The sequence below is a fragment of the Brassica napus genome, unplaced genomic scaffold (assembly GCF_020379485.1).
Source record: "Brassica napus cultivar Da-Ae unplaced genomic scaffold, Da-Ae ScsIHWf_3070;HRSCAF=3881, whole genome shotgun sequence".
In the NCBI taxonomy this organism is placed as follows: domain Eukaryota; kingdom Viridiplantae; phylum Streptophyta; class Magnoliopsida; order Brassicales; family Brassicaceae; genus Brassica; species Brassica napus.
This window is the reverse complement of record NW_026016306.1, coordinates 62,564-84,316: the sequence shown is the minus strand read 5'-3', so window position 1 is coordinate 84,316 and position 21,753 is coordinate 62,564. Positions and strand designations below refer to the sequence as shown.

At 37.3% G+C, this 21,753-nt stretch overlaps 2 protein-coding genes and 3 long non-coding RNA genes across 7 annotated transcripts; 3 read left to right on the top strand and 2 right to left on the bottom strand.

Annotated features, from left to right (window-relative positions):
- Positions 1-1,507: 1,507 nt before the first annotated feature.
- Positions 1,508-5,459, top strand: LOC106397848 (probable pectin methyltransferase QUA2). Its single transcript, XM_013838471.3, has 8 exons — positions 1,508-1,856; positions 2,192-2,955; positions 3,037-3,277; positions 3,353-3,566; positions 3,812-3,987; positions 4,078-4,381; positions 4,463-4,604; positions 4,995-5,459. Exons 2-8 carry the CDS (start codon positions 2,203-2,205, stop codon positions 5,151-5,153), a joined length of 1,989 nt encoding a protein of 662 aa, XP_013693925.1. The 5' UTR covers positions 1,508-1,856; positions 2,192-2,202; the 3' UTR covers positions 5,154-5,459.
- On the bottom strand, positions 5,202-6,764 carry LOC125603034. The gene is made up of 2 exons (XR_007335186.1): positions 6,004-6,764; positions 5,202-5,920 (listed from the first exon to the last, which is right to left on the bottom strand). It is a non-coding gene; the product is annotated as an uncharacterized LOC125603034 (long non-coding RNA).
- A 1,836-nt stretch (positions 6,765-8,600) lies between these two features.
- On the bottom strand, positions 8,601-9,787 carry LOC106422821. The gene is made up of 2 exons (XM_013863623.3): positions 9,313-9,787; positions 8,601-9,191 (listed from the first exon to the last, which is right to left on the bottom strand). Exons 1-2 carry the CDS (start codon positions 9,522-9,524, stop codon positions 8,771-8,773), a joined length of 633 nt encoding a protein of 210 aa, XP_013719077.1. The 5' UTR covers positions 9,525-9,787; the 3' UTR covers positions 8,601-8,770.
- Positions 9,788-14,435: 4,648 nt separating this feature from the next.
- LOC106366230 lies at positions 14,436-16,088 on the top strand. Of its 3 annotated transcripts, none has more exons than XR_007335188.1 (4): positions 14,436-14,663; positions 14,788-15,274; positions 15,342-15,423; positions 15,625-16,088. It is a non-coding gene; the product is annotated as an uncharacterized LOC106366230 (long non-coding RNA). The 3 variants fall into 3 exon arrangements; XR_007335187.1 differs by having other exon boundaries at positions 14,521-14,663; positions 14,751-15,274; XR_002662136.2 differs by lacking the exon at positions 14,436-14,663 and having other exon boundaries at positions 14,818-15,058; positions 15,129-15,274.
- Positions 16,089-17,116: 1,028 nt separating this feature from the next.
- LOC106422809 lies at positions 17,117-21,523 on the top strand. The gene is made up of 3 exons (XR_002659422.2): positions 17,117-17,249; positions 17,545-20,293; positions 20,392-21,523. It is a non-coding gene; the product is annotated as an uncharacterized LOC106422809 (long non-coding RNA).
- The last annotated feature ends 230 nt before the right edge of the window (positions 21,524-21,753 follow it).

Sequence of the window (21,753 nt, the reverse complement as noted above, 5' to 3'; positions counted from 1 at the left end):
TGTATACGTTTTTTCTTTTACGGTTTGATTAGTCCAAACCATCCGTATAGTACCTTTCCCCACGACGAGTACAATCATACACAAAAATGTAACCATTTTATTTCCAAGAAGTTACAAAAATGTAAACATATATCACCACCATCGTGGCCTTATCACCCCAAGTTTAACCTTATCGTGGTTGCCTGACGTCTACAAATGGGCAAATTGGTCTCTCCTAGTAGTGCGTTTGATACTAAATGATCGTGGGTATTATAAAAATATTTCATTTTATCTTAATCATTAATTTTCGGATAAGAAGCCAAATTTAAGTTGAAAAACAAAAACCAAATAGGAGACATGCATGCACAAGTTGTTCTCTACCCCCATATTCTGACCGTGTAATGTAATTAAGCCGTAAATTAGTGTAGCTGAAATGATAATTTAGACGATGATAGTACTAATTAAAATGGATACTATTTTAAAAGATAATTCAAAAAGAAACCTTAATGTTTTATGTTCACTGAAACTGATAACGTTCATATATAAATATCATCAACGCAATAAAACTAATGATCTACATGACTACATCTACGGTAGAATAAAAAGAAAAAAAATCAAGAACTACCGACAAAATAACCTTTAGAAAAGCTTGTGGCGAGACCTAACACAAAGTAAGTAGTATTTTTTCTACTGATTCGATCGCGATATCTAAAAAGGTAAAATTCTCACATTATAGGGAGAAATACATATTACTAAGCATCTTCATATTTTTAATTTGTCTACTAGAAACTGAATTGAAGAGTCAATAAACATAATTTGTTACAACTCTTCCCCCAGGGCCGTCTCAAATTAATTTTACGCTATGTTCAAAAAAAAATTTAATCGTACATTTTATCAAGTAATTTTAAAATTTAATAACTTTGTCTGTTTTTTTTAATTATAAATTCTAAATTTAGCATTATATCTAAAATTTTAAAGTTTCTTACCATAATTTATCTATATATTTTGGAAAATTCTTAAATTTTTTATTTTTATATTTCGGGGCCATGTTCGACTGCTCCACTTGCGCGTGCTATTAAACGGCCCTGCTTCCCCCACCCCTCTGTTTTTGAAAGGTTGATATTTTAGAATTTACACATATTAATAAAAAATAATACATTTATTTATCTATTACTTTTAGATTTGCTGTAAATTTTATTTATTTCCAAAACAAAATTCTACCATTCAGATTTTTAGATTTTAATTGATGTGTTTTAGTTTAAAAGTAAAATACATTAATTAAAATTTAAAATATGGATCTTTCATATACAAAAATAAATTTAAAACATTAATCTTTCAAATATGTAGGAAGTATTATTTACACAGAGAATATAACAGAAAGAAAAAAAAAAGAAAAAGAGAGAGATTAGAATTAAAAATAGTACTAGTAAGAAAGAGGGTCAGTAGTAATTAATGACGTCTTACCAAAAGGAAGCTTCTCTTCTTTTCCCTTAAATACGGTGAGAACACAAAATCAATAAAATACAAAACAAAAGTGGAGTGACACAGAATAATTTGCCTTTTATTAAATTCAACGCGCGAGAGAGAGTAACCTAAGCCAACGGAAGTATTTCTTTATTAATCAGTCCTCCTCACGGGGGTGGCTCTGTCGAGATTGGATCCATACACGACGAACCCCTTCTGCTTCACTCTCTCTTACACACACTGTCCAGTTTCAACTCGTAGATATATATACACATAGAGAGAGAGAGAGAGAGAGAGAGAGAGAGAGAGAGAGAGCTCTCAAAGAAAAAGAAGAATCTGATATCATCGTTTTTGTAAATAACAGAGCGTATCTTTTGCTCCAAGGAGAAGGAGAAAACACCAAAACAAACAAGGTGTGTGTGTCTCCTCTTTTTCTTCACTCCCTCCTTCTTTTACGATTTACCTTTCTCCTTGCTCTGTTTTCATTTTCTTGATTTGATTCAATTCGATTCGATTTCTGGTTCACTCTGATGGGTTTTCCTCCAATTTTTCTGGGTTCTGATTGAATTTCAATTTCCACATTAAAAAATCGAAACTTTTTCCTGATCTAATCTTAAATCGAAATTAGAAGTTTTAAGTGAAAACTCTACCCAGAATTTTTGGATCTGCTCATGTCTTATTGCGAATATAATAGTAACTTCAGCTCAATAAAAAAAGCTTAAATCTTTACTGTTTTTTTCTATTACAGGGATCTTAAAAATGTCAATGCCACTGCAACGTGGCGTCTCAGGAGGAGTACGAGTTTCCGACAGCAGTGATGATCTCAGAGACTCTCAAATGAAGGACAAGTCAGAAAAGGAAGGCCACTTAACCTTGAGGTTTCCTTTTGCTTTCCTCTTTACCAGCAACAGCAATACTCAATCTACTGATCCTTACAACGCAAGGACCAGACACAGGTTGATGCTTCTCTTTCTCAAGATCAGTTTGGTCCTAATCGTGGTTCTCGCTCTGGCTGGTTCCTTCTGGTGGACGATCTCCATCTCCACCACTTCGAGAGGTCACGTGTACCATAACTACAGGAGATTACAGGAGCAGCTTGTGTCAGACTTGTTGGATATTGGTGAGATCTCTGCTGGTCCCACTAGGTGGAAAGAAATGGAGTATTGTAGTGTAGAATCCGAGAACTATGTTCCTTGCTTTAACGTTTCCGAGAGTCTTGATCGGTTCTGCGGGCCTGGTGGGTCGAGACAGGAGTGTTTGGTTTTACCACCGGTGGATTATAAGGTTCCTCTTAGGTGGCCCACTGGTAAAGATGTGATATGGTATCATAATGTTAAGATCACTGCTGATGAAGTGTTGACTTCTGGTAGTATCAACAAGAGGATGATGATGATGGATGATGATCAGATCTCTTTCCGCTCCGCGTCTCCTATGTTTGATGAGGTTGAAGACTATTCTCATCAGATTGCTCAGATGATTGGGATTAAGAATGATAACTTCATTGAAGCTGGTGTAAGTCACACAACATACTCTCAAAGTCTCAGCTCAGCTTCTTTATAAGTTAATTTTTTAATCTTGATTTTTGTTTTTCAGGTGAGGACTATATTGGATATTGGATGTGGTTATGGTAGCTTTGGAGCACATCTACTCTCAAAACAGCTTTTGACTATGTGCATAGCAAACTATGAAGCCTCTGGTAGCCAAGTTCAGCTAACACTTGAGAGGGGTCTACCTGCTATGATTGCTTCTTTTGTTTCAACGCAGTTGCCGTATCCTTCTCTTTCCTTTGATATGTTGCATTGCTCAACATGTGGTATTGATTGGGACCAGAAAGGTAAACTATTAAGAATGATTATTATTCTCATGAGGACCTTGGCTTTAATGTAAGTTTAAATCCCGCTGTGTGCAGACGGGCTTCTCCTTGTGGAAGTTGACAGGGTTCTGAAGCCTGGAGGTTACTTTGTTTGGACGTCTCCGCTTACGAGTGCTCGTAACAAAGAGGATATAAAGAGATGGAACTTTGTTCATGATTTTGCTGAAAGCATCTGTTGGACTCTTTTATCTCAGCAAGACAAGACAGTTGTCTGGAAAAAGGCAATCAAAACCAAATGTTACAGTTCCCGGTCAGTAACACACACCATCAATATTCAAGACATTGTTATGCGGTAGTTTAGTTACACCAATGTTTAAAAAAAAAAATCCAATTTTTTTAGCACTTGCACCAAATTTTTAGATTTGATTTGCCGATTAGGCAGACGCTTAGGCGCTACTTAAACCAATTTTTAGAAGATTGCACACCATATTGTATTCTAGATAGAAATAACTTAAGTTTATTAAGTCTACTTACATGAAATGTTGTAATAAACAGGAAGCCTGGGGTGGGACCTTCTGTGTGTAGCAAAGGGCACGAGGTTGAGTCTCCTTATTACAGGCCGCTTCAGATGTGTCTTGGTGGAACACGTAGCCGGAGGTGGATTCCCATTGAAGGCAGGACAAGATGGCCTAGCCGGTCTAATATGAACAAAACTGAACTTTCACTATATGGTTAGTCTCCTTTTTAGAACACTGTTCGTTACCATTACCTTCTGAATCCATCTTTTGTTGATCCCTGGGTTGGTTGGTTGGTTGGTTCAGGTCTTCACCCGGAGGAGGTTGGAGAAGATGCAGCGAACTGGAAAGCAAACGTAAGAGACTACTGGTCTCTCTTGTCTCCTCTGATATTCTCTGACCACCCCAAGAGACCAGGCGATGAAGATCCGTGTCCTCCTTATAACATGCTCAGAAACGTTTTGGACATGAATGCTCAATACGGTGGGCTCAATGCCGCCTTGTTGGAAGCTAAAAAATCGGTATGGGTCATGAATGTTGTCCCTACAGCTGGACCAAACCACCTCCCAATGATCCTTGACCGAGGCTTTGTTGGCGTCTTACACGACTGGTGAGTCATAACTCATAACAAAAGGTCTTATTTCGCTGCACAGTAGTTTGCTCAACACGTATCTTTTGTTATTAACTTCAGGTGTGAAGCGTTCCCTACTTATCCAAGAACATATGATCTGGTCCATGCAGACAATCTTTTATCCCTTCAGACGAGTCAGCGCAAGAGCTCATGCTCGCTTCTGCAAATATTGACAGAGGTTGATAGATTACTTCGTCCAGAGGTACACACATTGTCTTTACTCTGAAAGAAAGAACATCCTTTCTTATGTAGCTAGGTTTTAAAATGATCCATGTTTTTCTTTTTAAATGGTTTCAAAATTATACATTTTCTATTATGTAATAATAACAAATTGTATATTGTGTTTAAATGATCCATGTTTTTCTTTAAAATGATTTCAAAAATATACATTTTTTTTTACATTTTCTATTATGTAATAATAACAAATTGTATATTGTGTTTATTGAATTTTGAATAGCTAAAAATTGTAAGAAATAAAATAATGTATTTATAATCAAAATTTAAGATTTTTTTAATATGTTTAAAACACGAAAACATATATTATTATGTTAAGGAAGGAGTAATAAAGAAAGAAAACAAAACTTGTGTGCAGGGATGGGTGATAATCCGTGACACAGTGCAGCTGGTGGAAGCAGCAAGAGCTTTGACAACGCAGTTGAAGTGGGAGGCTAGAGTTATAGAGGTTGAAAGCAGTAGTGATCAGAGACTTCTCATTTGCCAAAAACCATTTACCAAGCGACAATCAATCTGAAACAAGAGGAAGTAAAGGAGAAGAGTTTGTTTTATTTTTGTAAACAAGTCTCACAGTCACAGAACTGTGGTGGCGATACAGGGGAAGAAGAAGATGATGAAAAGAGAAGGGAGATGAAATATATGCTGCCGGGGGGACGTAAGACCGCCGGTGAAGTTTCTTTCATGAGTTCCCATTTTACAGATGTTACATTTATATTTACTTTGGGGGTACTATTTTTATTATATACAGTGAAAAAGAATATAATCCATATTTGTGAAGATGAAGTTTTATGAAATATAAGTTGACAAACTCTATTCAGTAGAATACGACAACTGTTTTATGAGAGGATCATTCTCTTTTCATTGGCCAATTCATAACATGTGTAAAAAGAGGAGCCGTCAATGTGGCGGTGTCTCTGCGGCTGATGATGGCTTCTGCCTTTGGCCTCCTTGATGGAGGCTAGGGAATCTGATCATCCAACAACTCTACTATGTCTGTTGGTTTGCGACTGCGGTGACAGAGAATCTCCGCTACAAAAGCAGCTTTTGGGACGTTGGTCTGCGGTCTTACACAGCTGCTCCTCACCAACGTTGGTCTGAATGGGGTTTCGAATGTACAAGAGAGTCGTAGTTGGAAACTAGCTGGCTTATTGGGTTCTTGATTGTGATCTCGTTGAAGCTAAGATCGAGAACGATGAGTTTCAGCAATCTGTGCAAGCCATCTACATTGCTGATCTTGTTCCTGGCTAGGTAATAGCTCATGGATCAATGTACAGTATGCTAAACCTGATCAGTTAGATTCGGTTAGGACAGAGGCACAAAAGCAACAGCGTAATGTTTGGTTTTGCTTAATGAGATAGCATTCATACTTCGTCCAATGTGGGAAACTCGGTTATAATTGAGATCAAGGACTCTTGATCATTATCCTTGTTCTTCATATCACATGTTTTCAAACTTATTATGTGAATTCACATTCAGTTATCATTTGTCATGTTTATTTATTATGTTTCTCGCAATGTAGAAAGGCAAAATATTTTCAAACATGGGATCCTTTTAAATCCATTATGTGGTATTCATCAATTGCAATTTCTCAATCTTTTTTAAGACGATGATAGTGTCTTCAAAACTAATCTAAACTATATACCCCATAGACTGCTAAAACATGGATTTAGCTAAATGCTTAGTACTTTGGTTTGTGTTGGGCTCAAAATGTGTGATTAAGAGATGACTAAATTCAGTTTCTAATTTATTTCTAAAAATTTAGAGAAAGTAATGCATCGTCTATATTATAAGAATGACCAAAGCATAGTTCTGAATAAGCAAGAAAGTCTTCCATGTACCAATAAGTGAATCATTTCAAAGCTTTTATAAATATTTGGAGGAAGAAGAAGACAGATGTACCAAAGAGAAGGATAATATTATACAGAGGAATAACTCTGCAAAATTATAAAATCCCTCTCGTGATGGCGAATTGATATATGCCTCCAGAACAAAGCTAACAAGAACAGAACTTGCTGCTGAAAGAAGAGGCAATCTTCCTTCCATCAAACCAAAAAAAAAAAAACTATACCTAATTAATAATTCAAAGAACTACAGATGATGGAGCATAAACGCTTGCGACTGATTGTACAAGATGATGGAGTACCATTGATTTATATATATACAGAGACGGCCACTAGCTTCCTGCTTCGAAAACCCTAACTCTTGTTATTAGTACAACGCTTATTAGGCCTTAATGGGCCTACATTCAGGCCTGCACATAGAAAAATTGTAAGCCTGCTTTGGGATTCGCTGAGTTGCTTCAAAAGGAAGAGAAGCCACGGAGGAGACTACGGGTATGACTGGTTTTTCCGCTACCACCCGCAAACGCAGCTTTTGCGGTTGGTAGCAGTTGTCGGCGTTTTGCAACAATCGCTCAAACCGCTCCAAACCGCTTCAAACCGCTCTGAACCTCATAAATTCAAAAGCTGGTTCCAGCTAGCGTTTGCGGTTGCGGGCAGTTGCGGGAGGATAAAAAAAAATTCTTTTTTTTTCAAAAACAATATAAATACAAAAATAAAAATATTCAATAAAAAAATAAATTGGAATTATAAAAATGCTAAAATATATCTATTATATTTTAATTAATATTATAAAACTTTAAAATAAAAATATTTTCTATATTTTTAAAAAATTTAAACTATAACTTTCTAAATATAACTTTTATATTTATAATAATATTATTATTTTTGATATTTTTATAATTGTATAAAATGTAAATATTGTTAATTTATTATTTAACCGCTGCTGCATTTGGTAGTTAACCAGTCATAAGTATCCCGCAAACGCACCAATTTCTAACCGCAGAACCAATCGTACAATCTCTTAAAACCGCTAAAAACCGCAACCACCCGCATCCGCAAACTCCCGCAACCGCAACCGCAACCGCTGCGGTTGAACCAACAGTCAGCCATCTTCTCTCAATGAATCGTTAAGATTCCAAAACACAAACGTTTGTTGAATATTCAGCAGTTGACATGAGAATAAAGCAAAGAATATGTAATCGAGGTGATGACGATCCCTTCTACATAAGATGATAATAATGTGATCGAAGTGGAAATAGCAACAGACGCTGATCAATTCAAGGAGATGGGAGAAAGAAGAGTAGGAAGAAAGTAGAAAGCAACAGAACCAGAACGACGAGAAGAAGAAGCTCCATCGAACTGCAAAGCTTAACACGATTCATCCGTTTCTTCTCCACGGCAAGCTTTCTCCTCAACTCTTCTACTTCTCTCCGTGTCTCTCCTTCCTTCTGCGATTCTCGGAAACTATAATCATCGACTGTACCAAATCCATATATACCGATCTGATGATGAAGAAGAAGGAACTAACCTAAACGGCGGAATCGATAGTGATCGTCGGATCGCGAGATGAAGAAAGACGCTCTCTCATCGATTCGTCGTTGCCTCTCATCATCATCTCCCTCTCTTGGTTTCGATTTTGAATATCGAAACTACGCTAGATTTTTAATGGAGCGCGGATTGGTGCATTGCCAGTTTGCCACTTGTGTTAACACGTGTCAGTATTTGATTGGTGCATCGACCTGTTGGCAGGTGTCAGTATCTGATTAGTGCACCCACAACAGATTACTAGTAACTTTTTCTACATAGGTGCATTTTCAAAAAACCACAGTAGATTACTAACCTTTGTATGCTGTTTATATAAGTTTTGTTGCATCTTCGTCTGGTTCATATTATCTTTTATTTTTGTTTCTTCTTTAATTGACACACATCCTATCATGCATGATGCATCACGTGGCCTGCTTCTGTTTAATTATATTCAAACAACTTGGTTCTTAACAGAATTATATACTCTCAAGTTTGCTTGTCAAACAATAGTATGTCTTCAACATAACTATATATAGTCAGTTCCATAAATGTGTAGTTAGGATTGTATTGGACTTATAACATTCCATGTACGTGTTATCTCAGTTAAAATTCAATTCAAATACTATTAGGTTACGAAATCTTAAGCATAAACAAAGAGAAAGGATATATCCTTCATGGAAGCATATGGAATAAAAGTTTTGGTACTTGTAGTGTATATACAGCTCATACTATTCCGTACGCACATTAATATCCAAAAACTCTGAAGAGCCTAGCATAGGAGCCTAAGCAAATTTGGTGGTTTGAACAGTCTTGTAGAGCTGTGATCACGTGGGTGCATGAACTTGCAGTTGGGACAAACAGGAGTTGGTGTGGACAGCATGACCAGCATGTGGCATTTCATGCACACTTTTGTTACCATCTCTTGATCCTTGTGATCAACATCATTACCACCGTCAAACGAAAGCCAAGACAGTGTGGTCTTCTTACTCGGGCTTGTCAAGTTGTTACCATTGGATGGTGACACGGTCTCTCTGTGATTTATGGATTCATCTATCTTTGTACTGGTTTTTGGAGGTGAATAAGAAGGTGAAAGGCTCAGCTCAAGGTCTAGGCTCATCTTAGGTCGTCCGACGACCACCAAATTTTTGTGGTATGTCATATGATCCTCAGATGTTCTTGAATACCCTTGAAAATATAAGGAGCATCCATGTTTTAGATGCATGTTTGTGTGCACATAGATATCGTCGTATCCATAAAAATACTATACAATTTGTTACGTATATATTATTATATACCTTAGGCTCTATGGATTTCTGCCAATCTGAATGTAGAGGAGTGTGGAGATGAAGTTCGAAATCAAAGGTAACTGATCTCATACTCTCTGAGTTTGGTCTAGTGCTCTGAAGTTTACCATGTGATTGATCTTCTATATTAGTCTTCTTGAATGAATTGTGAAACTCTTCTCCATAGATTGTTAAACCCCTCTTTTTTGAGAAGAGGGTTCCTTCTTGTCGAGAAACCATTAGCCTCAGCCTTTGTGTTGCAATGAGTGATTTTGGAAATTTTATACTCTCTCTATCTCTCTTTGAACCTGTGAGGAAATGAGCAGATAGACTTGAAAAGTATGTAAAGATCGTCTCTATTTATATTCATGTAGGAAAATCTTCAGAGTTATTGTCTCCACCGGTTCATATAGATACCAATATACTATAAGAATTTATTAATGGTTGATAAGTTAGATATTCTAAAATAAAATACATAAACTGTATAGTTATAAATTTTATAAGGATTTTTACTATTAGGCAATAAAAGTGATCTGTCGACTATTGCATTTTAGTTTTGATTTTTGGAGAAATAAGAAAAAAAAGAGGTAAGTAAAGTGAAGTATGATGTGTGAGTTCCAAGTTGGGTGTGTTCAATAACTCCAAGCTCATTTAAATGCTTAGATGTGAAGAGCTAACTAATTTTTCTGTCTCCTTTTCTCTTTGCCTTTCTCCTCTACCATTATCATCATTTTAATTATGTTATCATCATTAACTACTTCATGTTCTTAAGTAGATCGTCAAAAAGAAAAAAATAAGATCGTTGGTGAAGTCATATGGATGGATGTATCATCTATATATGTGTATACCTCATGCGTTTTTGTCATCATGTATATGCCTCAATTTTCATGTATGGTGATAAAAATGGTGTATGTGAATGGAAGAAGAGTTGGGAAATAGGGAGAGGCCAATAAATGGAGAGTCAATAAAGAGAATTGGACAAGAGGAGGTTGATAAATCGATGAATGCCGATGCAACTTTAATACTCACATCAACTCCTACTCCTACTTTTGGATGTATAAAACAAACTATGCACATCAGTAGTGATTGTGTGTAGGTTTGTGAATTAAATATGAAGAAATAACATACTATAAAGGTTACAAATACAAAATTTGAAGGATGGGAGAACAAGCCTTTAAAGCTCCCAACACCCGCTCCTCCATGCATGCGACTACAATTAATTAAGTGCATGCCTCATCTTTTCAATTCATTTTCGTACTATGACCTTTAACTCGATAAATTGAATTATCTTATACAATAAAGGAGGCTTGTCTCTCTCCTCCTTCACCCACCTCATCATATAGGATGGGGCATTTTAGGACACGTGTACACTGTCGAAATTTTTTCTCAAAATTGTGTTTTCAATTCGGTTTGACTTTTTAATGGACTTCAGTGTTAAGTTTAGCCCACTAACCCAATACGAGAAGTTAGGGTTACCTTTCCAGAAACAAACTGTGCAGAGATGAATCCAAGCCACGCCTCTTGCCTCTGTCGTTTCGCTTCACCTCCCACAAAGTTTTTTCTGCAAAACAGTTTTTATAGCAATCAATCATCATTCCCCACTGCTTTTGCTTCATTGCTTTTTACTTCGTTTTCATCGTCGCTCATGCCGATATATGGAGCCGTTCTGTGAGGCTTCACCGAGAATCTGATAAACCCGGATCAGGGTTCATCGTGATTTGTAACAGAAAGGGGAGAAGATCAGAGGAAGAGTTAAGATGAGAAGAGAAAGAGGGAGAAAGAAAGCTTGAGGAGGAATCCTCTTGATAATTTGTGATCGTAATTCGATAAGTGTTTTTGGTACAATACAGAAGACTTAAATAGACTAATAAAAGGTTTATTGACTTGATAACTTCAGAAGCCCAATAACCATCTCCCGAGGCCCGTTAGTGCTTATCAATACTCCCCCGTTAGAGATCCGACTTGTCCTCAAGTTGGCATAAGCAATCTCTAGAAGGAGAGCAGTAACCCTGTTGAGTATCCTCAATATCTCCTCCTCAATTCCTCCACCTTGCACCTGCTCTTCGGCTAGAATCCATAAACTCAGTCCTTGCAAGACAGCTCCAGCAACTTTGGTAAGTGATGCCATTTCAGCTATGAGAATGCCCACCCTTGACTGATCTTCAATAAGCTTCCTGCACCAAGTCCTCCAAAATATGATGCCGGGAAAAGCACCATACACTTGTGACCAAGTCCTGTCGTTTGAACTCAACATAGCTCGAGTTTTGTTCTCTACTACCCCGGATTCTAGCTTCTTTGACTTCCACTGCCTAAATCTCACTATGAACAGAATCAGCTCCGGTGGTCTTGGTGACTGAAACGCTTCATACGTAGAGACTGAAATTGAATGGTTCTCAACTTTGAATATATAGTAGCAGCCTGATATCTTGAACCAAAACCTTGTCACTGAACACCACGTTGCTCCTTTTGTATACCACTCGGGTGGCCTCGGTAAGTGAAACAGCTTGTGGGTGAAGATTGCAGCTACATGCTCTCCCGAGGACTCCATCGTCAACTTGACATCCATTATGCTCAGAGTTGCTTCCTTATTGATCTTATATACCTGAAACCCCCGCAATGGACGTGAAACGCAAACGCCTCTAACACAGTGGCGTAGACGAATATTATACTTCACCGATATCCACAAGCACGACCAGACGCCTTTTGTAACAAAGTTCCACGACCCCATATTAATCTCAACTCCAAACCCATTCTCAATCTCCAAGAACTTCTTGATATGAGCTATGATATCCCATACATCTCCAACAGCCGCACCCGTATAGGAAATCCCTGCATAAGTCCCTTCACATGCTTCTACCAAACTCAGATTTTCAAGTTCTCCTACCTGAGCAAGAACCCTTCTCAGCCTTAACCGGTTCTTATAAACCCTTCTCTGCATTTCCTGCCTTACAGCCTGCAATGCATGCGCAAGCCATTCTTCTACTTCTCTCAGTTGCTCAACCTTGCTCTTTTCTAACTCTGCCCTCTTATCAATACTCCCCCGGTGGAGAACCAACTTGTCCTCAAGTTGATGAACGATAGAAGCCGTTACCATGAGCGCATCAGTGTTGCAATCCTCGATCAGTTCCGTCACTAACGCACCAGTATCAAGGAGAGAAACCAAATTTTTGGGCTTAATCATTTCTGGTGGTCTTGGTTCCACCTTACTCAATTCCTCAACACTCTCCAAAAAATCCCATTCTCTTCCATTGATGAACTGATAATGAACATCGACAAGTTGAACATCTTTATCTGACTTCCCACCAGGTTCCCATACTTGAACAGCCAAACAAAATTCCGAAAGTTGTCTCCCACAAAAAGTCTTCACAAGCCTCCCGGTCTGTTGCTTCACATATATAGAGAAGCTGAAATTGTCAGTCCCATTTCCACCAATCAACTCCAAGTTAGACCCACCATTTTCACTAACAGAGACTTTATACTCTAATGCTTCTCTTCTGTTTTCTGAATCACCTTCTGGGGGTTTACCTTTTATTTTACCATTGAAAAGAGACAACTCGAACTGGACACTTTTGTGAGATTCCCCTGTTTCTTCGGTTTGTAGATTAGCACTACCAGAAACATGGTAAATCTTACTGCAACTCTTGATAAATTGTGGCCATTGTGGAAACTGAAAACCACCAGGGTAAATTTTCCTTCCCTGCCCTCTCGTTTGATTCTCATGACTACTGTCAGGCAGCACATGCTCAATCTGAGCAATAAAACCCATTTTATACTGTTTACGCTTCCTGGCCTTAAAGTAGCACCATTTGACAAAGAGCCTTCTTGTGTATTTGGATCTTCTTGTGTGAAGCGATTCTGAATTTCCCAGCTTGAAAGGTTCTCCACCTTTTGTAACTTTCTCAGCTGCAACTTTATTTCTTTGGTGAAGTATAACCTTGAACCGAACCTTATGAAACCCTCGTTTTCCCCACTTTTGTTGAACTTTATGGCGCTTACACTTGGCCATTTCCTTGAATTCAGACACCACTGACGTTTCATATTGCAAAGACTCCATCACAGCATCATTATCATCATGATCTAGCGCCTTAAGCTCCTCAGCAAAGATACTTTGATCTCCTATCCACGTATCAACATGACCATCAATATCCATAGGAGTATGAGAAGTAAACCCATACACAAAGGGATGAGTCTCTCGCTTCACTCCTGTCTCCAAGATCTTTCTTGTTCCCAGACGGATCTGAAAATGCCTTTTAGTATCCCTATAACCTGAAGATTCACAGAACATTCCTAAACTCTTACAAGCTTCTGTGAGTTTAATCTGTGTGGCTCTCTTCTTCCGGTGGTACTGTTTCTTCGTTCTCACACTCTTCACAACCAAACGCAAGGAGTTTGTTGATATCTTCAGTTTTTGTGAAACCGAAAGCTCGCGTTTCCCCCTTATTAGCCGTCTTTTCCGTTTCTTAAACCTAGCCTTGTGGTAGATTAGCTTGATCGGAATCCTTCTGAACCTGATACCTCCATAGCGTTTTAAATCTTCATACCTTTTAGGGATAAATGTGTTATGAACTTGAGAATCACCATCCGCGAACCCAAATCGATCTCCGTCAAGTGCTTTGTCTGGAGGGTCGCACACCATCTGCTCGACGAAATTCCCCGATGGTTTGTGAGTCTTCTCCACCGGATCGAGATCAGTCTTCATCGTCATCTGCGGTAATGTCTGGCGCAGATTATCATATTTAAGCTGGCGCTCCTGATCTTCAGCTCTCCATTTCATGAATCGCTCTTTATCTTCAGCTCTCCATTTGATCAATAGAGCCATCATCTCATCCCTCCATTCGGAGTTCGATGTTGAATCCGGAAACGCACTGTCAAGAGGATGACTGTGCTCTGATACCATTGATAAACCCGGATCAGGGTTCATCGTGATTTGTAACAGAAAGGGGAGAAGATCAGAGGAAGAGTTAAGATGAGAAGAGAAAGAGGGAGAAAGAAAGCTTGAGGAGGAATCCTCTTGATAATTTGTGATCGTAATTCGATAAGTGTTTTTGGTACAATACAGAAGACTTAAATAGACTAATAAAAGGTTTATTGACTTGATAACTTCAGAAGCCCAATAACCATCTCCCGAGGCCCGTTAGTGCTTATCAGAATCCAACTCTCGATTCTTAATTAGAAAACCCTAAATCGTTTTAAGTTAGCCCCGAGGATGGTAAATCAACAGTTCCATTTATTTGAGCTCAAGGCTGGTCGCTCATGCCAATATATGGAGCCGTTCTGCAGGCAGAGTGTTGTCAGGAGGCTTTTCGGGTTCTGGAAAACTCGAAATGTGAAGAAAGGTGGGGAGTTGATGGGCTTCATCTGGTACTGCTAGAAAGAAAGGTAACAAATCTTGGTCTTCATTTCGCTTTAATAACATGTACTCATTCCGAAATAAGGTGATTACGTGCTCTGTGGAATGGTTCGCAGTCCACCTTGATTACGTGCTCTGTGGAATGGTTCGCAGTCCACCTTGATTCATCTCTGAATCAGTGTACATCGGCTCAATACTTTTAGAAACATAAGCAATGCAGACTGTATGATCTAAGTGGGTTTGATGTAACGAAGACCAACCAAAGCTTCCGCCTTTCAGACTCCCATGTATCAATTCGTTTTACAGAGCAGACAAAATTTCATGAGTTGCCTGAGAACAGGGGCTTGATCCCGATGGAACTCTTCAGGTTCAGGGATTTACGATCATTCAATGTTGTTGGCTAACACAAACACTGACTTGCCAGGTTGTTCATTATTTTCCCCATTCATATCTTTCATGTAGTCTGTCTAAATGTCCATTTTAATTGCCTGCAGATATTGTTGGTGACGTGTTTTGGAGGTAAACGTTTGTCTTAGTATTTTTGTCAATCGTGCTATGCAACTCCTTGATAAATTGGTTATCCACGGCGTGGAACCACGGGTTATTGCAGCTACCAATATCAATCCAAAATTGGCTGGAGGTATGCATGTCCTGGATTAGTAATATGATTTATAGTTTTACATACTAAATCTTTGACCTTATTGCAGGACGTCCTTTCCTAAATCCAGCCTCAGTAACCCTTTTCTAATTTGCCGGTGAGTGTGAGGCCATCACAAGTTGCATCTAGGGGTAAGAGTTTATGCATTTAGTATTTTTATCATTTTTGTAAAGGTTTTATTATGTGTAGACCCATCGTTTTTCCTTTTATTCATGTTGGTGAACATTGATGAGGGTTCTTCCTCTTCACCCAAAAAATTTACAGTGGTCAAAAATTTCGAATCATTGAGTGTTTTGGAACTGAATTCATTTGTCCTAAACTCTCCTCCGCAGGTAAACCTTTGTAATGAAACCCATCCTGCTTATTAGCTTCCTCTGTCACACTGCTGGTTCTGTCAATACCACTTGGAATCACAGTAGAAGTGCAGGTTGAAGACCTCCAATGAGAAAGGGGTAAAGATAATGGTCCGTGTCCGGCTGTAAGAGATGACGCTCCTTTCGAGGAGTCCCCTGTTGAAGATTGTGGACCTCTACAAAGAAACCACGTAATAGTTGAACTCCAGAAGATCGAAGTGAAAGTTGGAGTCTGGTTTCACAACTGCTTCTTTTATCTTTAATTCCCAGCGTTTAATAAGTTGTCATTGAACTATATTGCAATGTTTTCTGTTCTTTTGTTTTCTTTTTAAATCAGCCTTACTAATTTCTCAACTGCAATGCAGTATTTTAAACCCCTATTGAATTGTTATAATGTTATGAATATTAGTGCCAATTATTTCATATAATGTTTCAATTAAGCACTTGGCTTGCCTGGAATAGTATTCTTATTTCCTCTTGACAACCTTCATATGTCAGGTCCATGTAACTTTTTTTTTGGGCATTTTTTTTTTTTGGGGGCAAAGGTCCATGTAACCTTTTCTTTATTCCTTTAAGATTGTCGTACTTGGGGCAAAACAATGTCATTGATATTAATACCAAATCCTTCGTACATAGTTTTCAGGCATCTTGCTGGCTTAAAGGTAAAACGTGGTATTTACAATTCTGCTTGAAAGATTGAAAACCAAAATAGATTAGTTTGCAATTTATGTTACTATGATAAACAAATGAGGAAATTTGTACCTTTCTATTAGCCTCAACTTTGAAACAAAGTAATATATTACGGTCGCTAACCACTATCAAATGGATTGGAAAAAATATTTTCTCTTTCAACATATTTTTATTTTTATATTTTTGAATAAATTTTCTTTACTAAAACCACAAAATAAATTATAAATTCATTTAAAAATAAAACATACGAATCCGGCGCGTAGCGCCGGAAAACCACTAGTATTTAATAAAAATGACTGCTATAGGAAAGTAAAAAGGATTCTCATCAATATATATAATCGTTATTATGTAGAAGATTGCAGCTTCGATTGAGACTGGTTGCTTCTTCTAGAAGATGTGGTTTTAGTCGGTGTGGTTAGGTTATAAGATAGGATATCGTAGGAGAGCGTATATTTTAAAGATTTGAAATTTGAATAAATGAGCTTATTATGGACCTTAGTTTCAAAAACCGGTAGGCCCATATTGAAACCCATATCTAATATGGCGGACCGTTGAGAGGTGAAGTTAAATCGTACGGTTGAGAGTTGTGTGAAAAAGTGGAGGACCGTCCGATTGGAGTATCCAACGAATCAACAGAAGATCTCATACCAGTAGGAGCCGATTGCTAACGAAGACATACTCTTCTCGTCTCTCGTTCTTCTTAGAAACTGGTGAGATTCTTAGATTAGTATGTCTTATTTTCAATTTCTCTAATCTCTAGATCGCGAATTTGTTCTTGTTCGTTCTCATCTTGTTTAAACTGATGTGATCGTGCTATCTTGTTTTGCGATTTTGTGAGTTAGGGTTTCAAGTTTCCTGAATCGTTCGTTGAATCTACACGGAAGCGCTTGACTCAGCGTGAAACCGTCGTTGAGGTACTTGAACTTCTCTGTCTTTTGCTAGAGTTTTCATCGTGCTTTAGATTTGGGGGGGTATTTGATGTTTATTCATGGATCGAGACTTACGATTGATCATACAAAGTGAACAGATTGAACGATTACTTTAATTAAAAGGTTGGTGCGTATATATATCGGTGAATCAATATTCATACAAAGATTTGAGTTCTAAATTTGTTCTTTTAGCTGTTTGCAACCGTAGAAGTAATAATGTCTCTCTCTCTCTCTCTCTCACTCACTTTAGTCTCTCTGTTTTATTGTTTCTTTTCTTCAGTGTGTGTTTATGTGGAGAAGGCATAACAACTGAAGACAAGTTTGAATCTGTGAGCCGAACAGCTGAAGCAACAAAACAGATAAGCTCTTTTTTACTTCCTTTTTTTTTTGTTTGTTTTTTTCCCAATCCAAGAGATGGTTTTTATCAAAACAGAGAAGCTTTGTTTTGGTTTTTCATCAAACCCCAAAAAAGGATTATAAGCAGACACTAATCTAATAGTGTGCTGACAGATTCTCATTTGGGGACATTGTCCGGTTGCCTGAAGCCTTAGTAGACCCATAGAAAATTTTCAATCATGGTAGTGCATGTCTAAAAGAGGGGGACATTGTCCGGTTGGTGGTAGTGCATGTCTAAAAGATGGGAACATTGTCCGGTTGATGGTAGTGCAAAAATGGAAAGTATGACATACTTTAGTTACCCACGGCTTACATAAACAACAAGAAACGGCTTAAGAAAAGTCTTTAGACAGAGACTGAGATGGTACCCACGGCTTATTACTGTTGGATGCAAATGTCCAGTGGCTTTCAAAATAGTCTTTAGACAAAAAAGACTATGAAACGTTGGATGGATCAAATGACCCACAGGTCCACAACTTACCAAAAAAAAAAAGTCTTTGGACACACAAAGAGTAAGAATGTTCGATGGATTAAACGACAAACAAAACATCATAAAGACTATGAATGTTTGGATGGATAAAACGACAAAAACAAAGAATATGAGTTACCCACGGCTTATAAAGGCTTTAAACAAAGACCTTGACTTCTATGAAGAGTCTTTAGACAATATCTACCCACGGCTTGTGAAAAAGTTTTTAGACAGGCACTTTGACGAAGACATACTCTTCTCAATAACAAAAAGCTTAAGAAAAGTCTTTAGACAGAGACTGAGATGGTACCCACGGCTTATTACTGTTAGATGGAAATGTACAGTGGCTTTCAAAATAGTCTTTAGACAAAAAGACTATGAAACATTGGATGGATCAAACGACCCATAAGTCAACAACTTACCAAGAAAAAAAAGTCTTTAGACACACAAAGAGTAAGAATGTTTGGATGGATAAAACGACAAAAACAAAGAGTATGAGTTACCCACGGCTTATAAAGGCTTATGAAAGTTTTTTTGACATTGCTTGTTACACACGGCTTATGAAAAAGTCTTTAGAACAATTGAGTTAAGACAGCTTTATGAAACCTCTTTAGACAATACTACTGCCCACGGCATTACAAAGGCTTTTGTAGACAAAGACTCTACTCAACTTGGACGATACTACTATTACCCACGGCTTATAAAGGCTTTAAACAAAGACCTTGACTTCTATGAAGAGTCCATAACTTACCAAAAAAAAAAATTCTTTAGACACACAAAGAGTATGAGTTACCCACGGCTTATAAAGGCTTTAAACAAAGACCTTGCCTTCTATGAAGAGTCTTTAGATAATATCTACCCACGGCTTATGAAAAGTTTTTAGACAGAGACTTTGACTTGTTTGTTACACACGGCTTATGAAAAAGTCTATAGAACAATTGAGTTAAAACAGCTTTTATGAAGAGTATTTAGAACAATACTACTGCCCACGGCATTACAAAGGCTTTTTTGGACAAAGACTCAACTCAACTTGGACAGTACTACTATTACCCCCGGCTTATAAAAGGTCTTAAAGATAGAAACTATAAACCCTTTAGACTTCTAAGTTTATTGGATGTGAAACGACTAACAGTGGATGAAAAAAGTGACCACCAGTTTAAAGAGGTCTTAAGGAAAACCTATTTTACTTGTTGGATGGGAAACAAACTACCTGCAGCTTAGAAAAGTCTTAAAACAGAGACTATGAACCAAAAACCATATCTACACAAGGCTTCAGAGAAAGACCAACGGCTTAAAAGACGAATAATATGAAACAAAACAGACTCTTTATGACATAGACTACATGTCAGTGTTTAGCTTGTTGGATGGGAAAAAACGACCAACGGCTTAAACTAAGTATAACTAAGACTTGAACTATGAACCGAAATTGAGTTGGAAAAATGACTAACAGCTTGAACCAAGTCTTATGACAGAGAGTATGAACTGGAAATTAATTCCTTACCCGAGGCTTAAAAAAAAATTCTCAAGACTATGAATGGAATATAAAAAGTCTTTATGAGAATCAAAAACAGATACCCAGAGATTTGAAACGTCTGTAGACAAAGAGAGATTCTTTGGGGACATTCATGTCACAACTATTGGTTGGTAGTGCATGCCTAAGCGAAGTATGGAAAGTATGGCATACTTTAGTCAGCCACGGCTTATAAAACTAACAAAAGGCTTAAGAAAAGAACTAACAAAAGGCTTAAGAAAAGTCTTTAGACAGACTTTGATTGTACCCACGGCTTGCAATAAAGATTGTAGACAAAGACTATAGATCGGTGTTTAGCTTGTCTGATGGAAAAGCTACCAAGTCTTAAAACAGAGTGTATGAACCACCCATTGAGTTGGTTCTTTTGACTTGTTGGTTGGGAAAACTCACCAATGACTTAAGACAGAGACGATGAAACCAACTCTTACGGCTTATAAAAATTTCTCAGATACATAAACCTAAGAATATGAACGGAATAGAAAGACTTTTTATGATAATTGAAAACAGATATCACAACGTGAAGTAAAGACTAATGAATTCTGTTTTTTTCTTTCTCAGGTATGCAATGCTTCAGAAAGTGCTCATTTGAAGTGTAGCAGGTTTATTTGTAATTATGCTTTCTGAAGTTCTCAGGTATGTATGTGTTTTTCAAATTTGTTTGTAATTTAGTTGATGAAAGTCACAAGAAGGGGACACATACATGCAAGTAAAGACTAGTTTCAATTGTTTAGGTTTGGGCTTGCTTGTTCATTATCGCGATGACGCCAATGCTCTGTTCAGGTATAAGCTTTTCTTGACTTTTTCTCTTGTGAAAATTTATAAAGTATTAAAGTGATGTACACGTAACTAAAGAAACTGGAGAAAAGTAACTGAAAATGTTTTTCTTAAAAAAAAACATTTTAAGAAATGAATGTATGTTGGAGTCTCTTGGAAATCAAAGTAAGTGAGAGACTCCTGCATATTGTGGTGGTAGTTTAAAAAAAGAAAATTATAATATTTCTCTTTTGTGTTATACTCCTAAAATCCAGTGATCATTCTAAACAATGTTAGTAATCTCTTTATAGTTTGGCAATTTTATGTATAATAAGTTCTCTTATTTTATGAAACTGATGCATTTTTGAGTTACTTATAGATCAACATATGTGAAAACTGCAGATTGTAGTATTATTTTCTTTGAATATTGAATGTTTGTGTTTTGTGTACCATACCCCTCTGTGATCACTGTAAACATGTGAAATGACATCTTCACATTTCTGCAATTAACGCTGCTGATTGCTATCTTAGATTCGAATTGTATATGTTTGTATTTCGATTAGCTTTGGTTTCGTGCTTGTGAAATGGTTGTGCCTTGGAGTCTATTGTAGATCAATGTAGGTGAGAGACTCTTGCAGATTGTGGTGGTAGTTTCTTTGAATCCTTGAATGTTTCTGTTTTGTGTTATACTCCTGCTAACGTTCAGTGATTTCTTCAGTTTGGTGCTTGAATGTATTATAAGGTCTCTCATTTTATGAAATAGATGCATCTTGGAGTCTCTTCTTTTGTAAATCAACATGTGTGAAAGACTGCAGATTTTGGTAGTAGTTTCACTGAATCTTGATTGTTTCTGTTTACTTTTAGGCTCATAACCCTCGGTGATCATTATAAACATGTGAAATGACATCTTCAGAATTTTGCATTCTACCTTGATGATTACTATAACTATGTTAAATACTATAAATTGTATATGTTGAGTTGAAATTTCCCTGCTTTGATTCTTGTGTTTATTTCTTGGTTTTTGAGTCTTGACAACATTTCTCTCATTTATGTAATTACCTTGAATCTTGAATGTTTATGTTTTGTGTTATGCTCCTAACGCTTGGTGAGCATTCGAAACATGTTCACATTTTCTAGAATTCTGCATCATATGTCGACGCTTACTTGTTACATTCTATAAATTATACATGAATTGAGTTTTTACAATAACAGTGATCGAGAATTCTCTGTTATCAATTATACCTTTGTCTTTTAGTTGTACATAATCCATGAATCATGGAAACCTATTGAATCAATATGTGGAATTATTAGAATGTGCAACTGATCATTCTTGAGTTTTT